The sequence below is a fragment of the Sardina pilchardus genome, chromosome 14, assembly GCF_963854185.1.
Source record: "Sardina pilchardus chromosome 14, fSarPil1.1, whole genome shotgun sequence".
NCBI lineage: Eukaryota > Metazoa > Chordata > Actinopteri > Clupeiformes > Clupeidae > Sardina > Sardina pilchardus.
In genome coordinates this window covers 9,910,704-9,931,784 of record NC_085007.1, presented here as the reverse complement: position 1 = coordinate 9,931,784, position 21,081 = coordinate 9,910,704, and the positions used below count along the sequence as shown (strand labels likewise).

The following is a 21,081-nucleotide window of genomic DNA, read 5'->3' as shown; positions in this document are numbered from 1 at the left end:
CTCTCCGACTTTCTCCACAGGCTAAACAATCTCCTCACTGAGACGGTTTCCCTATGATACATGATAAGGAACATACTCCTCACTCGGTATGCTTTTAAATATATGTTTAAATCACTACAACTCATGTTTCAAATTCCAATTTCAAAATATGTGACTGATCAGTTAAATCAGATAAATAAGTTGTAGAATATCTTCTGACTTCACAAATTTCTTTTTTGGGGGGGGGATTGTTGTTGTTGTTGTTTTGAGAGGGGACATTGATTAGACCTTTTAGTTCTGCAGTTCTATGACAGTTGAACCCAGCTGCGTGCCTTAGACACAGCACGAGGCCTGCAGGTCACAGCCCTGGCGACCTCACAGCTCTATCTTGCACGCAGGGAAGGACTCGTCCTGCATGACCACCGTGCTGCTGCTGGCTAGGACCATGATGTTGAGGTTCTGCTGCTTCTCGTGGGTGTCCTGGTACCACTCCCTCATCACTTCAGAGTCATGCGTCGGGATCAGGGTCACCTGTGGGTAAAACAAGGACATATAGGACCAAGGAGGATGGTCAGCAACCATCAGCAACAAAGTGGTTATCCTGTCTGAATAGAAATGGAAGCCTCAGCATTAAGTTCTGCCAGGAAGACTTGATGCTGTCACTCATTCATTCGTTACTTCTGACCAATCACCAGTCTGCATCAGTCTTTATAATGACATGACTTGCACACACACACACACACACACACACGCCAGTTTTTGAGGTTCCCACCCTCCCTCTCTAACAACCACCAGTTTTGCCTTTTCCAACTGTCCAGGGGGTAGGCTTCACCCCTGCTTATTCTGGATCTGCAAGGATCTCCATGCTCAGTGACCTGGACTGAGGACGGGGCCCATGCCAAAGACTATCTCATTGTTGCTTACGTCTTTTGCAAATCCTAAACATTTGTTAACTTTCATTGGGCCTCCCTGAGACTTTGTGGTAGAACTCTCTATTCTAATTCTCTTTAGGTATTCTTAGGTACAATGGCTATCAATCATTACAGAAATAAAACTCCCCATAAGAACCCTTTAGCATCGTAAGAGATGGGTTTTTGTGGTTCTTAAGAGTTTTTTCTTCTGTTGCTAATTGAATGCTAATGCCATTGCAAATTAATGCTAATGTATCCTGAAATCCACCAGGAGTGATAACAGCTGCTACAAAAACCCTTCTAACACAGGGAAAAAATCCCTTTGGTCTGGAACATTAAGAAACAGATTATTTTTTTTAATTCAACTAATGAGCTCATCAGTTAGCCTACAATCCTTGCAGGAAACACTTCCTCTCTCTTTACTCATGCTTTTATTTGATTTCTTCTGAGTCGCGTTTCCCAGATTCCTTAAGGGGCTCTTAAGTGCTAAGAACTTCTTAGGAGCGTTCTAAGAACGTTCTTAGAGCGCTCCTAAGAACGTTCTTAGAGCGCTCCTAAGAAGTTCTTCACACTTAAGAGCTTCTTAACAAATGGGAAACCCGGCCCTGGACTTACGACTGGACTAAAACTGAAGCTGAGTGAATGTGCTAGGTAAAAACAGAAATTGCCAGTTCTATTGGTAATAACAGAAGCATTCTTGCAACCTAAGCGCTCCATTTCCGTTGTACTCTGTGAGCAGTTCAGCCATTAAGGTGTTGTTGACTCACCTGCATGTTGTTTCCCCACTGTGATTTCCCCTCCAGCAGAGAATCTAGCACTGCCCTGCTGGGCTCCTGGGCAGCCTGGTCATTACCACTGACCACATAGTACGCAGAGCGGACTCGCTTGAAAAACTCAGAGTCCACGTTCTTGGCACTGCAATGGTTTGGGATGTAGACCAGATCCATGTACATTGGGGGGCAGTTGGGAACTGCTGATCCACTGGAGGTTTTACTGCTTCCTGTGAGACAGAAATAGGTATTCAATCTTATACACTGATGTATGTAAATGTTCAAATTAGATCTAAATAACTTTAAGAACGTATTCATTCTAAGAACATATTCAATAGATATGAGACGAGTCAATGTTCAGTGCTTCAATATTGGCAGCAGTAATGTCCGAATGTAAGAACATACCTGCACTTTTCACACCTCGGGAGGCAGAAGTGTTGGTTGCATTTTTCGCATCTTTCCCCTCTCCTCCCTTGGCACTGGCGCTTTTCTTCGGAGAGGCAGTTTTTGTCTCCTTCGCTGCACTTGTCTTTGAAATGGCGCTCTTTCGGGCTGGTGATGCAGACTTCTTCGCCATAGTTTTTTTCTTTTTGGGCTTCTCTTCGGCCTCCTTCTTTGTGTCCTTGACTTGGTTGCTCTCCTCAGTTGCCAAGGCATCTGGGTCAACCATGCAGACGTCAGGGCGGGGAGGGGATGGAGCAGCATCACGGGCAGCCACTGGCGGAGGATCCACATGGCGATATGTGAGTGTTCTGTCCGTTGGGAGAGTCTCTGAGTCGTCCTCTGAATCGATGTTGGCATCTGCTGTGATGGAGGGACATTCCTCTGTGCCGGGAGGCACATCAGAGTCTGTCTGGGAGGGAGCGGACTCACTGACTGAGGTCGGAGGGGTTTCCTCACACTGTTTCCCATGATGCTTCCCGCCAGGGGGCGGAGGCCCTCCACTAGACTTGGTCAAAGGCTTTTCCTCCTCCAGAGGGTTCAAATTCTCCTCATTCAGGAAGTACTCAAGTGGGTTCGGGTTAATGAATGATGGTGACAGCTCTGTCTTTGGGTGCTTGTACTCACAGGATTTCACCAGACACAGATCCACGTCCGTCCTGGATGGACGACAGGGGCTCTTCATGGCGCTGTCCGGATCTTTGGATTCAAAGTTTGAAGCGCCAGAGGTCGGAGAGGTGTACGACTCTGAGAAATTAGAGGACAGAGGCAGGTAAGATGGTGAGGGGGCTTTGGGGCTGACAGGAGATTTTGACTCACACTTGAAGGGATTAGTCTCTCCTCCAGCCAGAGACAGATTTCCCTTATTCGTCCCACCAGAACTGGTGTCCCCCAACGGTGAGTCTGGGGACACAGGGGAGTGTGTTAAGGAGGATGCTTTTGGGGTAACAGGACCTGAGGAAGCTGCTGCACTTGGGGACATGTCCCTTGGTCCCCCAACCTGACAAGGAGTCATGACAGAGGGACTGGACTGAGACGCCTCTGATGGGGTCGCCGAGGCTGCACGAGGGGAGTCGCACTCTCTGAAAAGCATTGGCTTCTCAGCCCTATGATCTCCGACTGAGCTGTGGTCATACATGTCGGATGGGCTGCAGTCTACCTCTGTGGGTCCGTTCTCAGTGACCCCACAAGCCCCTGGGGCAGAGGGGTGCTGTGGTGACTGCTTGCCAAAAACTGAGGCCAAAGAATGGTCAGGGGAGTCCTGGGGGACCTGCATGGTCGAAGGCTCCTGAAGGGACATTTTGGACTTGGCCGTTTTGGGAGAGGTGTCTGGGGAGATGGACATTGGTCGTGGGCTGTCCTCCTTCAATGGAGAGACCTCAGTCTCCTGAAAAGTAGTCGTAGGCTGAACTATGGAGACAGAGAGGGAGTCATCCACCTCTGTGGAGTGGGGGGAGCCAACTTCAGCATGCAGAGATGGTGAAACATCATCAGTTGTAGGGTCTCGCAAAGAACTCATTGTAGCCAGAGAGGTTGACACAGACGCAGCATGGGAAAAGGTGTCCTCTGCAACTCCTTCATCAACTGGAGTTGCAGACTTATCAGATGTTGTTCCTTCTGATATTGACATTTTGCTCTCTTCTTTAAATGTTGACACCTTGTCGGCTTTTTCACTTTTTGGTGGAGATTCCGCTCCAGAGGTTGGTGAGCCACACACAGGAGATGCAGACTTCTCTATTGGAGATTTGAGAACTTTCTCATCAACTGGACTACCTTGTTTAGGAGAGTCTTCTTTGTCACTTGTGACCTCCACAATTACTGGACCATCATCACTGTCCCCTGCTTGAGGTGGTAGGGTTCCTGCTTTCTCGTCTAGTGGTGATTGATAGTAAGGTGTATGGCCAGCAGATTGTGGAGAAGAGGTGCCCTCCAGGGTCTTCTCATCTGGACTCAGTGAGCTCTCGCCTATTTCGAACGGAATCCCTGTGAGGGTAGTGCCCAGTTCAATGGGTGAGGCAATACCTGATGATAAGAAGCTCATGTTCACATTCTTATCACCAGACGGAGATCTCACTATTGGACCCATTGAAGAGTCAGAAGCCAGTCTTGAAGAGCGAATGCCAAATTTGTTTAATGAGACTGGAGGTGTCTTGCGTCCGCCCTCTTCTTCCTTGAAATAATCCACAATTTTGTCTTCTTCCAGTGAAGATGTAGGTGAGATGGTAGAAGCTGAAGCTTGATAGTCTTCACCATCTGTGGCATCACTTTTTGAGTGGTCTTCAGGGCCATCTTGAAGAGTTGGGAGCTGTTTTCTCTCAAAATCGCCTGACATTTTAGCCCCTCCAAACCTGGCCATATCCTGAGAAGGAGAGTCAGTCTCATCGTTTGTGGTCTCATCGCTCATGATGTCCCTTGGAGTTGACATGCCGTCCATGGGTGTTGGCACACTTGAAATCTCAATGGTGGACATGGTATGGCCTGAGGTGGTATACTCTTCAGGGGGTTCATCTCGGTTTTCATCGTCTGAAGCTGGTTCACTTCCAGAACCTTCTGGAAGATATTCATCATGAATTGAAGCAGCAGGAGAAATGGGGGAGCAAACTTTTGGTGAGATGGAAGCAAACAGGGTTTGTTTCGATGTCTCAGCCTGGATGACAGTAGTGGCTTCATCCTCTCCCTCTTCCTCTTCATCTTCCTCTCTCTTCCTCTTTTCTTGGATTTTCAATTCAGACTTGAGTTCTCTCCTTTGCTCCTCCTCCTCTGCTTCATCAATCTCTCCTTTCTCTTCATAGTCCCCAGCTTCAGATGACTCCTCAAGTCCTGTTCCCTCATCTTCAAACTTTTCACTGGTGAAGCTGCTGACTTTCTCTTTTGGCTCCACCTCGTCGGGAGTTTCGCCGCTCTCTGCCTCTGGCTCTGTTGTTGTGATACCCTCATCCACAGACTCGCCTGCTTCTGGGGACTCTTTGGCAAGTGTGATTTCCTCAGTGTTGATCTGAGGTAAAGCCTCTTCATCTTCAACAAATTCTTCTGCTTTCAGCACCTCAAAGTCCTTGGTGAGGTCCTCTGGAGTTGACATCAAAGACCTTTCCTCTTCCAGAGCTTCGGCACAACTGGCTGCCACCTCAAGCCCAGCTGCAACACCTGCAGCAGCAGCAGCGGCGGCGGCAGTAGAAGCAGCAGCTGCTGCTGCAGCAGTCTCAGCTTTGGCCGCACTGACTTTAGTGTCTTTCTTGGTAGTCTTTACCTTCCCTTTCTCTTTGGACTTCATAGGACTTCCGAGCTCCTTCTTTGATGCGTCGTCTTTTTTCAGCAACTTTGGCTTAGGGGCTGGTTTCTTGGCTTCAGCTGAAGAAGCTGCATTCCTTTTCAGTAAATTGGAAGGCTTTGACACATCTTTCTTGTGATCGTCTTTCTTTACTTCTTTCTTGTCCTCCTTTTTGCTGGCCTTCATGGGAGACTCTCTCCTAAAGTCCTTCTTTACATCCTTTTTCATCTCCTTCTTCACATCTTCTTTTTTAATCTTATCCTCTTTTTTGACCCTTTCCTCTTTCTTTGGTGTCACCTTCTCATCTTTCTTCTTTTCTTCTTTTTTATCAACAACATCCTTCACCTCCTTGTCATCAGTTTTCTTCTCAACTGATTTCTTAATATCTTTCTTCATGACTTTTTCCTTGGGAGCAGCTCTTGGTTTAATGTCCGCTTTCTTTTTCTCTGGAGTTTGCTCAACTTTAGATTTCATCTCCTTCTCTTGAGCCTTTGCCACTTTTTTCACTGGAGTTTTTTCCTTCATCTGTGAAGCTTCCTCATGTTTCCTGTGGAAAGTTTCCATAGGTGATTCTGTATCTGCCTTTGCCTTCTCTGGTGTCTCCTCCCTTGACTCTCTCTTTACGCCTCTACTTGCTGGCCTTGATAATGATTTGAGGCTCTCTTTGCTATCTGTTTTATGCTTCATCTTTGCTTGTTGAAGTGATGGTGCCATGTTTGCGTTCAATTCTTTCTGTGTCACCATTGGCTGCTTCAGGAAATCCAGATGTTTCAGTTTCTCCAGTCCTTCCAAAATGTGATTCTGTGTGGAATTGCCAGGAAACAACACACGCACAATCTTCTCTGATGGGTTAGCTGGATGCCATACAATCAGTGAAGAGACAGAGGACAAATAGGAGTTTGGTAGCTCTGACTCTTTTCCATTCGGTAGTAGAATGGAAGCCATGTCTTTCTCAGTGCCTGTCCACTGCTTCATGAAGTGCTGCATCTCCTTGCTGTTCTTCACTGGATTAAGGACGTACATCTCAAGTTTTCCAACTCCCATTTTCTGGAAGAGTATGATGGGTTCAATTGCATTTCCAGTGCCCCTCTGAAGTGGTTCTGGTGTCAGAGACAGCTTGCTCAGGTAATGCAGTGTGGCAGCAGCCTCGTCGACGTTCCTCCGTACCCGAAAGTTTGGATCTGGTTTCTCCAGGTTCTGGGGTACGTTGAGGAACACAATCCCTATATCTGGGGAGATCATGTTCTTCACCCAGTCGCTGTTGGCCGTGGATCCCTGAGACTGCTCCTCCTCCAACTCTGCGATCTTCCTCTGCAGCATGCTGTTGATACCTGGCAGGTTGTCGTCTCCAACATGGGTCAGGAGGATAGAATCCACCCGGTCAAGATGGCGCACAAGTTTCCAGAAGCAAGACCTCCTTTCTGACCCGCCATTGACCAGCATGTTGAAACCATTGACAGCAAAGAGTGCTGCGTCTCCATGACCACCAGGGAAAATGTAGCAGCATGGCTTAGAGAGCTTTAGGAATCCACCCGATGTTGGTGGCTCAAGAATGTCAAACGGACTTGGGATTTCTATTGATTCTGACAGGTATTCAGTGAATTCTGACAGGCCTTCCATTTCAGGGAGAATGAGAGCGGAGTTCAGTTTCATGTTGATGAAGTCTTGGAGGTTGTGTTTGTCCAGGTTGGAGTTTTTCCAGTCACCTTGTTCGGGGCAAAACAGTGTGAGGTTTGCCTTGTTAGCTGGATGTATGCTACTGAGAAGTTCTCCAATCTACAGGGGACAAAAATACACCAGTACTGAATAAGTCACTGCTGGTAATCCCATGATCACCACAACCACAACCCATAATAACCATAGAAGAGAATCAATACACCAATATATACAATATATAGAATCAATAACACCAATATGCCAAATCTTGACATAAACATTGACATAAAGGCTTACACAGATGAAGTGTAGCAGATGAAATTAGCAGAGGCAGACATCCCAGGTCCAGAGAGTAAAAGTCCTGCCATATATTTATTCTACCTGTGCAGTTAACACAGGTGATATCACTAATTGCATGATCTACCTGGCTGCTAATTAGGATGAGCTGGTTTACTAAATGGCTGGATCAAATACTTGGCAGGACTTTTACTTTCTGAACCCAGGATGTTTGCCTCTGGAAATTAGGTCCGAGAATATACTTACTTCTTGGTCAGTAAAGATGTCAATGAAGTTGAAGAAGGAGAAGGAGCCCGACTGCAGGATGAGCTCACCTGTCCTCTCCACACACTGTCCAGCCAGGACCAGCTGCTTGTGTCGAGCTGTGTCCGAGATCATGAGACGCACCTGAACCCCAAACGTGCACAAACCACTTGAGAATTATTTTCAGCTCATTCATGTTGAGGCTGTTAATGGTCATTTATGTACATGTGTGTGAACTACTGCTTGTGTATGACTGAGAAAGAAAGGGGGAGAGACTTTGAGATTGCAGCAGAGAGATGAGGGTGTATACTGTACAGCAAAAATTGGTTGAATTACAGTAAACCTTATTCATTTCACTGAAAAGCGCTTTTGCATATTTTCTAGTCCAAATACTCAGATCATATATACTCATATTCGCCCTCTGAACATAATCTTATTCATTCTGAGAGAGCAATCCTACCCATTTCAATTAGATAGTGTAGGAGTTACATCAGAAAAAAAAAACAGTACAAGGACAACTAAACCAGATGGTCTGATATCAGTGTTTCTCTCTCCAAATCAACAACAGGTCTTTGAGTACACTAACTGAACCTCACACAGCCGTACAACCAATGACCTTGCTCCAGTTTTCTTGTCTCCTCACAACAAAGCAAACAATGTCATTCTAGCCGCAGTTACATAAGACAATTAGGCATGCGGAATGTGCATCATGGAAGGACTCGAGGGAACTGAGAAATCTGTATGACTGTGCTTTTTAGGATCCATACATGACCTGTGTGTTTATTTGTTTTTGCAGCAGATGGGTCCTTGTACCTGTACCTGGATTTGGACTGATTTGGTTTAATCAGTGTATTCTATGAGAAAATACAGTTTGTTTAATATTTCAAATATTATGAATATTTGAATATACCGGTACAGTACATTTTGAAGCACACGCTTCAAGTTAATATCTAGAACATCTCAAAGACCATGAATCCCGGGCACACACATACACCAGGACACACACACACACACACACACACACACACACACACACACACACACACACACACACACACATACACTTGCCTCAGTGCTGACAGCTTCTTCCGAGGGGTTGATGAGGACCACTGTCTCCAGCACATTGCTTTTGTGGTGCAGAATCTTCTGTCCTGAAAACAAAGAAACCCATCATTACCATTCAACCCTTGTCTTCTAGACTACATACAGTAAGGCCACGTCCAAGCATCACGTCCCATTATCTGCTTTCAAAGTACACAGACAATACACATAATTATGATAAAAAAAACACACACACACCAAGAGACAAATTCAAGTTCAAATTCACAGCACATTACACAGCTTTACATGTTATGCGTAGGACATAGATCAATCAGTGATGACAAATGTATAAACAGCAATAGAGCAGTGTATGTGTGCGTGTGTGTGTGTGTGTGTGTGTGTGTCTGTCTGTCTGTCTGTGTCTGTGTGTGTGTGCATGTGAGTATGTCTCTGTGTGTGTGTGTGTGTGTGTATGTCTGTCTGCATCTGTGGAGTTGGTTTTGCCTGGCTGACTATCTGACACACACAGATGTGACAGCAGTTGTCCCCTTGTCTATTGCTGCATGGCCAATTATAAAATGGCCTCCACTGGGCCTCAGCTCCACCTGTCTCCATGGGTACCAGAGATAGACATACTGTACGCCTGTCCCATGTCCCTACGACAGTCACTATATCTATTTTTTTTACTCATGTTATATCATATTGCACAAGAGATGCTATTCACCTACTTGTAGGAGATGTAGGAGAAGAAAAATCAGCGCAAGCAAAGTTAACCCATTATTATCAGTGACATAACAATTGAGTTCAAACAACGTAAAGTCAGTAGAATGCCAATGTCAGAGACAGTTGAAAATGTAAGGATCTTTGCCAATGTTCACCAATGAACCCCAAAGTTGTTAAGAATAAAAGATAAATAAACCTTTCTTTGATACCAGTGACAAAGCACAACCGACAGTGAAAACAAAATCATTTCGAAATGTGATTCCAGGATGGAATTCACCGCTCCCTTTTATTACCGGGGGAGATGGAAGACACCTAATTTGTCAGGTTGTCATGATCCGGTGGTCTTGTCAGCAAGTCGTGTTCCTCTTATAAATATTAATCTACTCTGCCAACCTCAGCTCTCTGTCACTGTCAGCCCAGCTGGAAAATTAACACCTCCGAGGGCTGTTGAATCACCATCATTCCTAAACGTATTAGTTTAGTGTGGTTAATTAGATTTATCTGTCAGGGACCACAGACAAAGGACATTATCACTCCACTGAATATATTAGTTTAGTGTGGTTAATTAAGCAATATGCCATGAGTGAGAGTAAAGGTAAAGGATATAGCCATGGCTGTATGGCGAGTCTGCAGGCAAGCAAAGCCGTGGGTATAACCTGCTAACTTGGCAAGATATGGCATTAGGTTTTCTAGTTCATAAAGTGATTGTGGGTCTGTATATTTGTGTGTGTGTGTGCGTCCATGTGCAATGTGCATGTGTGTGTGTGTGTGTGTGTGTGTGTGTGTGTGTGTGTGTGTGTGTGTGTGTGTGTGTGTGTGTGTGTGTGTATGTGTGTGTGTGTGTGTGTGTGTGTGTGTGTGCGCGAGCGTCTCTTGTCTGACTGAGGGGTTAATTGCAGTGTTATTACAGGCACGCTGTGTCATCATTTATCATCTGAAATTATTTTGCATCATCTCTCTCTCTCTCTCTCTCTCTCTCTCACCCCCACACAGTCACACTGTTTACTGTTTATTGCTATTAAATCTTAATCAGACACATTTGAAATGAGAAAGAGATGATCAGTTCACAAGCTTCCGAACTCATCTACTCAGTTAAACCTGTTAAAGAATGACGAAAGAAAAACAAAATAATTGTAAGGGCTTGTGACTCTCCCAACTGCCACTGCCATAAATATAGCTGTATTTCTCTCTATATATCTCTCTCTATCTCTCTTTGTGTGTGTGTGTGTGTGTGTGCGGTTTACTGCATGATCCTGTAACAAAAAAAAAAAAAACGCCTTGTCACTCTTGACACAGAGGTTGTGGAAATAACAGGAGAGTTCCTTTTCCCTCTTGTAGCACTTTGAGCTTAAAATAACTGGGGGAGCACAGCAGGATTCCTGGAAAAACAACAGACATATTCTATTATTTATCAGCCTTCTAAAAATGCCTTCCTCTCTGACTGTCACCTTAGATGTGTTGTGGTTAAGGCAGGGAGGGGAAAATCCATACTCTGAAAACCTCACAATGCTGAAGGTGAATATAAGCCTCTAAGAAAAGCATGTAGAAAGAGTTGAGCATTTATATCAACAGATGAGATAAACAGATCTAATCTCTCAGTATTCCAGAGACTGTACTTTATTATTCCATGATGGATGGAACCTTTCATCAAGCTCTGTTTCCATAGGGACGCACCCTCAGAATGGAGCTCAATTTGAACCTCAGCTAAAACAGAGCCGTAGTCCTTTAATGCCTCTCTGTGAGAATGTTCCACAGAGGAGATGAGAGGCAGTGAGCTCAATCTGAGCCTCGACTGAAACTGCCTTAGTGCTGTAGCTCAATCTGAGCCTCAGTTAAGACAGCCTTACTGCCTCAATTCCTCTCTGCGAGAATGTGCCACCGAGGATATCAGAGGCTGTCGCTCATGCCAGACTCAAAGCACTGACCTGACACAGCCTTCTGCTGTCAGGCGGGGTTGGGATAGACATGGATGCATCCAGGCCTTCTCAGTCTCTTGTCACTGAGCAAACATTTCAGGTTACAGTGACCACAGAACCATAGAACAGAAACGGAGAATTTTTCTTTAATCAACGCAATGCACACATGCAGCTGTCATGTCCAGTTGCATTCATGTTGCTCTTTGTAGTGAGAATCTTTGTGTCATTGCTATGATCAGAGCTCTGCGCCACTCCTCTGATCGTTTGTAGAGAACAAAGAGAGCCAAGGGTCCTCTGGGGAAACCCTCTGCAGGGGGGGGGGGGGGGGGACGCTGCTGAGCTGGGCTCAGGTGAGGTGTGCTGTGCTTCTGCGATCGATGGTTTGACCAAAGGTTTCCCCCCCTCAGCATGAAGACTGCAGCAGAGAGAGGTCTAGAGGGAGAGAGCAGCAAGCCTCTCTAATGTTGTCCCCTCTGTCCTTTCGCTCACCTGCTACTTGTGTGCTCCTTCTCTTCAGCTCTTTCCCTTGATGTTTCTCACTATCTCTCCATCCGTTTCCTTCCCTCTACTGCCACTCTCTCTCTCTCTCTCTCTCTCTCTCTCTCTGAATTACTGTTACTGTTCCTCTCTTTCTCTCCTTCTCCCTCACCTTGTTCTTCTCTCCCTCTCTCCCTCTCTGGCCAGAGTACGACTCCACAGTCTCTCCTGCAGGTTTCCTTCATCTCCAACATCTCACTCCTCCTCTCTACAGTATATGTCTCTCCTCTCCCTCTCTCTCCCGCTTCTCTTGGCCAGCATATAACCCCACAGTCTCTCCTCCCACATCCAGTAGGCAATTTGACAGTCTGCCATCTTGTTCCTTTCATCTTTTCTCATTCCTTTCATATTTTCATCCGTATTCCTTAATCTCAAACCTCTCTTTTACTCTCTCTCTCTCTATGTCTCTCTTTCTCCACATCTTCTCTGCCTGTCTTCTCTTTCAGTTTTTCCGATGTTTTTATTACGGCATTTTTTTCCATCTCTTTTTGAATACTTCTTGGTGCAGCTCTGGCTGCACTCTATAGTGAAGACAAACCACAGGCCCATCATGCTGACCAAACACAAATCCATGGCAGTCCATTAATGATGACCTACAGTAAACTGTCCTCTACTGATGATGTCATGTACCCATCTGTATGATGTCACCACGTCCTCAGGCTCAGAGAAAGCGCAGCAGGGTAGCCATTTTCCCACAAGGCTCTCCAAAGGAGGGTTCCCCGTGTATGCCTTTGAAGAAACTCAGCATGTGCTCCTCCCCAGGAAAAAAAGCCTGGAATCAGCAGTACGTGACTAACATCCCAACAGCCCTCGGAAGCATGACAGTAAAATCTCTCTTTTCTTCTCTCCACACTTCCTTCTTATTCACTCTGTTTTTTTCCCAGTGTCTTTCTCTGGCTGGTCCAAGTCACGCCTTCAGCATTTCTTTGTGCTTTTGATTTTGACACCGTCTCTATCCTCCCCTCTGAGCCTGGCAGTCCAACACACACACACACACAGACACAGACACACACACACACACACACACACTTTCATCCACTCTCTCACTGTGACTCTGCCATCTTTTTCTGTATTACTCTGATCGGTTGACCAGAGAACAGCCAGTCCAGTCAGACTCACAGACATACTCATTGCACTGCACCACTGGGCTCCCTTTCTGTTCCTTTATGCCCTCAGTCAACACTGACACACTTAAGATTGGCTCTTTATCTGCTGGGTAAATGTCAGAACAGAGTTGTCCTAGTAACAGGAACATACGGGAGAACCGCTACGATACATCAGAACCAAATTATCAAGGTACCGAACCAGTATGGAACCACCACAATATGACAGAACAGGGCTGTCAAGACGTCTGTGGAACAAAACCACACAGAACAACCACAGAACAACAGAACATGATGTCTACGGAACCGAACCAGCACAGAGCCCGTACAGAACAAGGGAACAGCCCAGTGGCGGTATAGACCCAGTGCCCGGCATCGCACCCAGCAGTGCGCACCAGAGCTGAGCAGTTTCAGCCCCACTGGATCCTGTTTGATCCGGTTCTGACACGTTTCAGAGGGTTTGGATGCGGCTCTCGTACGCCAGCTCGGCCAAGCCTCGCAAAGTCATCCAGCTTTGACATGTTCAGCTTGAGAGAGTTTGTATGCAGCATTCTTATGCACCAGGCCAGCTCAGCCAAACCCCCCAAACTCATCCAACTCTGACACATTTCAGAGGGTTTGGATGCAGGTCTCGTACGCCGGACCAAAACCGCGGCTGTAACCTAGACACGTCTCTGACATGCTGAACAGTTTTCTGAATTCGTCTCCTCTGAAATATGATCATAGGTGCAGTGAAGCAGTAATGTGTGTGTGTGTGTGTGTGTGAGTGTGTGAGAAAATGTGTGAGAGAGTGTGTTGAGTGTGAGTGAGTGTGTTGAGTGTGAGTGTATGTGTGTGTATGTGTGAAGTGTGAGTGTGAGTGTCAGAGGGAGAGAGAGAGAGTGTGTGTGTGTGTGTGTGTGTGTGTGTGTGTGTGTGTGTGTGTGTGTGTGTCTGTGTGTCTGTGTGTCTGTGTGTTTGTGTGTGTTTGCGTGCGTGTGTGTACTGCTCTGTCTGAGCTATTTGTGAGGTTTACCTCTTTTACCCCATCTCCCCAGCTGAACCCAGAGCCTTTGACATTAACACGTACTGAATTCCCTGTGGGCGACTCCTACGTCAGTGTCTCACACACACACACACACACACACACACACACACACACACACACACACACACACACACACACACACACACAGGGGCCAACACAGACACTTGTATACAGACAGACACATACACGCACATAGACACACACACAAACACACACACACACACACACACACACTCAAAAGAAGCATGGTGCAGCAAACACAGACAAGTGTACACAAAGACAGGCACACACACGCACATACACACACACAGAGGCGCACACACACATACACACACACACACAGGCACACACATTGATATACTCCCTAGCTACCCTCTCACACAAATGACCGTAGCGACCCTCTCAAGCACACAAATGTGCTGCCTGAGTCCATTTATAGTGCTTTTCTCAAGGTCATATGACCCAGATTACCCTTTTCTCAGGCTCTGTCTCATGTCCACACAGAATATACACACACACACACACACACACACACACACACACACACACACACACACACACACACACAGTAGTGTCCATGGGGGCATGGCAACAAACCTGCAGTATTTCTGCCAACACTAAGGAAGCGTCCGAGGTGCATTTAAATCTGGCACACAGAGTCAAACATTAGACAAATGTCCGCAGCTCAAAGGAGAGAGAGAGTTCTACGCTGGCCAGAGGAGAAGAGAAAGAGAGGAACAGTAACAGTGATTTGGAGAGAGAGAGAGAGAGAACGAGTGGCAGTAGAGGGAAGGAAACAAAGGAATGAGGAAGATCAAGGGAAAGAGCCGAACTGAAAAAACAATTTTGAGCATTTGCCTTGTGTGCTACTTTGAACGCACATGTCTTTTCTACAGTAACACCATGCACATCAACAACACTCAGACAGCTACAGTAGCAACTCACGACTCAGATTTGGCCAAACCCCACCGTGTCATCTGCTACCTCTGGAGTGCTAATACTCGGCATGGGTGTTCATTAGTGTAAGCACGACGTCTGGACTGGAGGCCTAATTACACCTGCTATGGTGAAGGCAGTCATTACTGTCCTGGTACTGCATATTAGAGCTGAACAGCTGCAGCTGAACATGTCCTCTGATGAGTATGAGGATGAGTAGCATGGCTCTCCGTCTCCAGCAGTGCTGAGGAAGGGCCCGAGCCGAGGTTCCTTTCTGTGTCACTCCTACACACAGGGACAGAACGCCCAGAACGACAGTCCATATTTTAATAGAATATCCATTACTTGTGTGGAGAGTGAGCGAGTGTATGTGAGTGTATGTGTAGAGTGTGGAAAGTGTGTGTGTGTGTGTGTGTGTGTGTGTAGAGTGTGGAAAGTGTGTGTGTGTGTGTGTGTGTGTGTGTGTGTGTGTGTGTGTGTGTGTAGTGTGAGTGAATGTATTTGTGTGTATGTGAGGAGTGTGAGTGAGTGTGTGTGTGTGTGTGTGTGTGTGTGTGTGTGCTGCTCTGTGTGACCTACAGTGATTGTGAGGTTTACCTCTTTTATCCCATTTTAATAGAATATCCATTACTTGTTTGGAACCCATACTTATAAGTATCGACATGCATTTCATGGGTAGCGTAACAATTAACCTCAGTTCTTGTTATAATATGAAATTACATCACTCAAATAGATTCATAGCTGCTGACTCTAATTTAGCGCAGTCATTAATTAAGTGTTTTAATGACTTCCTGACGCAGTGTGTTCCCTTCTTAGAGCTGCGGCTTCTTTCCTGATAGTCTGGCGGTCTGTCCCGAGGCTGGAACTTCATTTTGACTGGTTGTCGCGTGAAGTCTCTTTCTGCAGTTGAATTCTAGAACTCACACAGTCCCGTGTTGGGAGAGAGAACTCCATTCAGCAGAATGGCCACAGCCCCTTCACCTTCACCAAAGATCCTTCATTACTGACAAGATAGAGCAACATAATGCATCTCTATGGAAGCAAAATTCAAACATTTCCTGTCTGCTTAAAGAGGCGTGTCACAAAGACATCATAGTGGGATATCGATCTCTGTCAGATTGGCAAGCAGTTCAGTTTGAATGTAACGTTACTTTCTAGGTCTGCTTAAAGGGGGATTTCGTCCCCCCTCCCCTTTGCGAACATAGAACGCGGAAATGGTCGAACGTTTGCCCCTCTCGCTCCGCTTTAACCCTCTCTGCCTTCACCCACACAGAACATCATGTTCAAGTGCTTTCCCATTTAGGTTCTGACCCTATGCTCAATGCAGACCTTATCTTGGGCAGATTCTCTGGCTCCTCTCCAGGCTGAGGCTGTTGTTTGCACAGGTACTGCACATTAGCTAATGCAGCACTGTGCAGCCATCTGTCTGGACAGAGAAATATTCTGCTGATTTATCAGTGGGTCACCACCACTCACCAGTAGCTCCAACACCCCCACCATTCCATCCATAGCGTCTCCTGCGCCATCATCAGCAATGTACTATCATCCAACCTGAATATCATCTAACCTGACAATCAACTAACCTGACAATCAACTAACCTGACTATCATCCAACCTGACTATTATGTAACATAACTATCATCCAACCCAACTATCATCAAATGTCTATCATTCAACCTGAATATCATCCAACCTGACTATCATCTAACCTGACTATCATCCAACCTGACTATCATCCAAGCTGAATATCGTCCAACCTGACTATCATCTAACTTGACTATTATCCAACCTGAATATATCATCTAACCTGATTATCATCCAACCTGATTATCATCTAACTTGACTATCATTCAGAGGCGGACATCCCGGATTCAGAAAGTAAAAGTCCTGCCAAGTATTTGATCCAACCATTTTGGAAACCAGCTCATCCTTAGCTGCCAGGTAGATCAGATCATTAATTATATCACCTGTGTTAAGTGCACAGGTAGAAAGAATATATGGTAGGACATTAACTCTATGGAATGTCTGCCTCTGCTATCATTCAACATGACTATCATACCTGCATACTTCTTTTCCATCAGCCTTGACTATTATTCCCTGCGTGCCAACTACATATATTTCTATACATACATTTATCTACATGTATTTCTCTATCATCTGCCTTGAATGTCATTCCATGTCAACACCTAATTGTGTGCATCATCCTTAGTAATCATCATATTTCAAGAATTGGGAATCATTTCGCCTAGTAAATCTTCCAAACCTCTATCTTCAGCTGTGTCATCGGTACTATTTGTACACCTATAACTGCTGTGTCTCTCCCTTACCCCAGCACTACTGCCAGAGAGGGTTAAGCAGACCTAGAAAGTGCTGTTACATTTGAACTGAACTGCTTGCCGATCGATATCCCACTATGACGTCTTTGCGACACGCCTCTTTAAGCAGACAGGAACTGTTCGAATTTTGCTTCCATAGAGATGCATTATGTTGCTCTATCTTGTCAGTAATGAAGGATCTTTGCTACTGCCTATTAGCCCACAGTCCCTCCTCAATCCACAGACCACCTGGTTTTATTAGCTTATCCATCCATTTGGTCAGGCTTTAGTTGGTCTGTTACAGTCCATTTGGTCAGGCTTAGTTGGTCTGTTGCAGTCCATTTGGTCAGGCTTTAGTTGGTCTGCTTATGTCCATTTGGTCAGGCTTAATTCTGTCCATTCGTTAAGCATGGAACATCCATTTTTATCTCTGCTGCCTTTTTCCTTCTACAACCAATCCCTTTCTGAACATAAATATTCTGTTCTCTGTCGAACATCCACTCCTCTTCTGTTCCTGTTGTCCTCTCTTGAGATTCTGCCATATTCCTTCATGCATCTCTATCCTCTCTCTCTCTCTCTACTCTCTCTCCTTCTCTTCTCTCTCTGTTGCCCAGACCCCCGAAGACACTTACCTCCCCCACCCCAGCCAGCCAGCCAGCCAGACACACACACACACACACACACACACACACACACACACACACACACACACACATACACACACACAAAATTGCTAGTCCATCAGCGGGCTCCTCAAATGGGCTCCCTGTGGTTGAACAGCCCCCTGGCATGTCCTGATGAATAACTCCTCATCCATCAGAGGATCATTTAACAACCCCTAAACACACATACACACACACACACACACACACACACACACACACACACACACTGGATGCACACACGCATGTGGACTCACACACACACACACACACACACACACACACACACACATATACATGAACACAGACAGACAGACAGACAGACACACACACACACACACACACACACACACACACACACAGAGAATGCAGAAGCCAAGCCTCTTGTACCTGTTAGTCTGCTTCTAATTGCTTTCTGCAGGAGTATCCGATCTCAATCCGCTAAAGGGCTCATGTTACCCGTGCTTTACTTTGTGTCTCACTACATTCTGATTCAGTTCTCCTTAATGCCTTAATATATATCATTTATGCAGTGGTGTGTGGGCCGATAATAAAGAATATATATGAGCAGATCCATTCCGAGTCATCACTCTAATGGAGTACGATAGGGATACCGCCCACATGGTCTCTTGGGGTCTTTATGGAATGGAAAAACACTGAGGGGTTAAAGGCATATTCATGTGGCGTCATAAATTCCCACAAATGGAAATCTTTATGAGCAATCATGGAATTTTATTAGCAAATTAGCTTCCGAGAGATGGAGGGAGAGAGGCGTCACAGGTGACAGCACGTCTTGGGCGTGGCTGATAGAGTAGTGGATCCGGCTCTGATCTGGCCCTGATGTGGCCCTGATCGGGCCCTGATGTGGTTTCTGATCTGGCCCTGATGTGGCTCTGATGTGGTTTCTGATCTGGCCCTGATGTGGCTCTGATCTGGCCCTGACGCCAATCTGCTCCGCCCATGTTGTGAGTGTGGGGAGAAGTGCTTCTACACAGTAAATGGTAAATTCACATCCCAATGTGGTGCTTCACACTATCAACCTCTGTGCACATACAATCCATCTGTATTTGGGCTTTATGTCAAACGTATAGGTTCAGACTCAGTGCATTTGGGATGGGATGGGAGAGACCAGGGGCCTCATTTATAAAACTTTGCGCAGGATGTACGCCAGAAGATGGCGTGCGCTCAAAACTCAGAAAGTGCGTGCGCACAGAAATATTCTGATTTATAAAACCGTGCGCACGCACGTTCCACGCCAATTTCCCTTTATAAATCAAGCTCTACTCTACATTTGCGGCACCTGTGCGTACCTCAAGACACACCCATAATTGCTTATAAATATTCAGCGAAACGCCCTTAATGAATATTGATGTCTGTGGACAACATGCCAAAAACAGCGGGAAAGACAAAAAACGCAACTTCATTGACAGTTTGTGGGTTCATAAATGGAGTGAGCAGTCACCGTTTCAGCGGATATCCACTGTCACCTACAACATAACTTGAATGAGTAAAGGGTGAATGTTTAGAAATGGTCGAAACATTTTTACAATTCTTTTAGGATTTACACACAGGATTTAAACACGATTCGCCCGCACCTACAGTAGCCACCATCGCGCACAGCTCCAGCATTCAGTCTGCGCCCAACGCTGCTACAGTATGTCTCAATATGAATCACGCCAACATTAGTGAGCAACATGTCCATGTCACATATATAATTTGGACATTGAGGGAATGAAAATGCTTCCTGTTAACAAAGGCACATTTATTTTCACTCGGTGCTCTTATAGCAATATGATTGCAGTCAATAGCACGGATCACATTTGGGAAATTAGACTTTGCTGCGTTTTTATTAGCCTGTTCACTGTGTAAGGAAAGTTGATGTAGTTTGGTGATGAAGCAGTTACACCTGCTAACACGCCTGTCAAAATTCGGCTGAAGGTTGGCTATCCCAGTCCAGTCAGCCATTCTCGATTCAGCCAGTGGCAAGAAAGCCGATGCAAGTCAGCACTTACTGTATATAGCCTACCATTTGCAAGCTAACAAGCAACATGTTTGAGCCTTGATTTATATTATTGACAAATAACACAACATGCATGAAAGCCATATGTGGATAATTAACAAAACATACATAGCCTATCAACATGTCTTTCTTGCATCAAATAAGATGGATTTTTTGACGGGCGCACGAAACAACAATCAACCACGTTTTAGATTTTAAACAGGATTACTGTAGGTTAAGGCAGTTATGTCATTGATGCGCGTCATTGCGCGATGTTATGTTTGTATTGTGTTAAACTTCAATTATTGAACCAATTTCGGGTCGTTGTACCTGTTTCCTCCTGAGGTCGCAGTTTCTGCTTTTCCCTTTTTTGTGCGTACGCATGGGTCAGAGCTTGCGTGGAGGTGCGCACATTTTCCCGTCAAGTTCACTTTTTATAAATACCAAAGCTTGCGTAGAACGAGGCGTACGCATTCTTTTGTGCGTACGCATCGTTTATAAATGAGGCCCCAGGAGACAGGAGGGGAGTGGAGAGAGAGATTACAAAGAGGAGATGAGAAAAAGGGATGGAAGAGGAGAGAGATCAGGAGAAGAGAAGGGAACAGGAAAGGGAGAAGAGAGGTTTCTGTTCTTATTTATGACCTGGGGCCTCATTTATAAAACTTTGCGCAGGATGTACGCCAGAAGATGGCGTGCGCTCAAAACTCAGAAAGTGCGTGCGCACAGAAATATTCTGATTTATAAAACCGTGCGCACGCACGTTCCACGCCAATTTCCCTTTATAAATCAAGCTCTACTCTACATTTGCGGCACCTGTGCGTACCTCAAGACACACCCATAATTGCTTATAAATATTCAGCGAAACGCCCTTAATGAATATTGATGTCTGTGGACAACATGCCAAAAACAGCGGGAAAGACAAGAAACGCAACTTCATTGACTGTTTGTGGGTTCATAAATGGCGTGAGCAGCCACCGTTTCAGCGGATATCCACTGTCACCTACAACATAACTTGAATGAGTAAAGGGTGAATGTTTAGAAATGGTCGAAAATTGTTACAAATTCTTTTAGGATTTACACACAGGATTTAAACACGATTCGCCCGCACCTACAGTACAAGCCACCATCGCGCACAGCTCCAGCATTCAGTCTGCGCCCAACGCTGCTACAGTAGCCTATGTCTCAATATGAATCAGGCCAACATTTGTGAGCAACATGTCCGTGTCACATTATATAACTTGGACATTGAGGGAATGA

At 45.5% G+C, this 21,081-nt stretch overlaps 1 protein-coding gene across 1 annotated transcript in view; it reads right to left on the bottom strand.

Moving 5' to 3' along the window:
- Positions 1–220: 220 nt before the first annotated feature.
- map1b (microtubule-associated protein 1B) overlaps positions 221–21,081 on the bottom strand; it is a 38,557-nt gene continuing 17,696 nt past the window's right edge. Inside the window, exons 3-7 of the mRNA XM_062554733.1 lie at positions 8,634–8,716; positions 7,569–7,709; positions 2,066–7,145; positions 1,658–1,890; positions 221–510 (exon numbers count right to left, since the gene is read on the bottom strand). Of these exons, the coding sequence (XP_062410717.1) occupies positions 355–510; positions 1,658–1,890; positions 2,066–7,145; positions 7,569–7,709; positions 8,634–8,716 (5,693 nt within the window). The 3' untranslated portion in view covers positions 221–354. The remainder of the gene's footprint in view (positions 511–1,657; positions 1,891–2,065; positions 7,146–7,568; positions 7,710–8,633; positions 8,717–21,081) is intronic.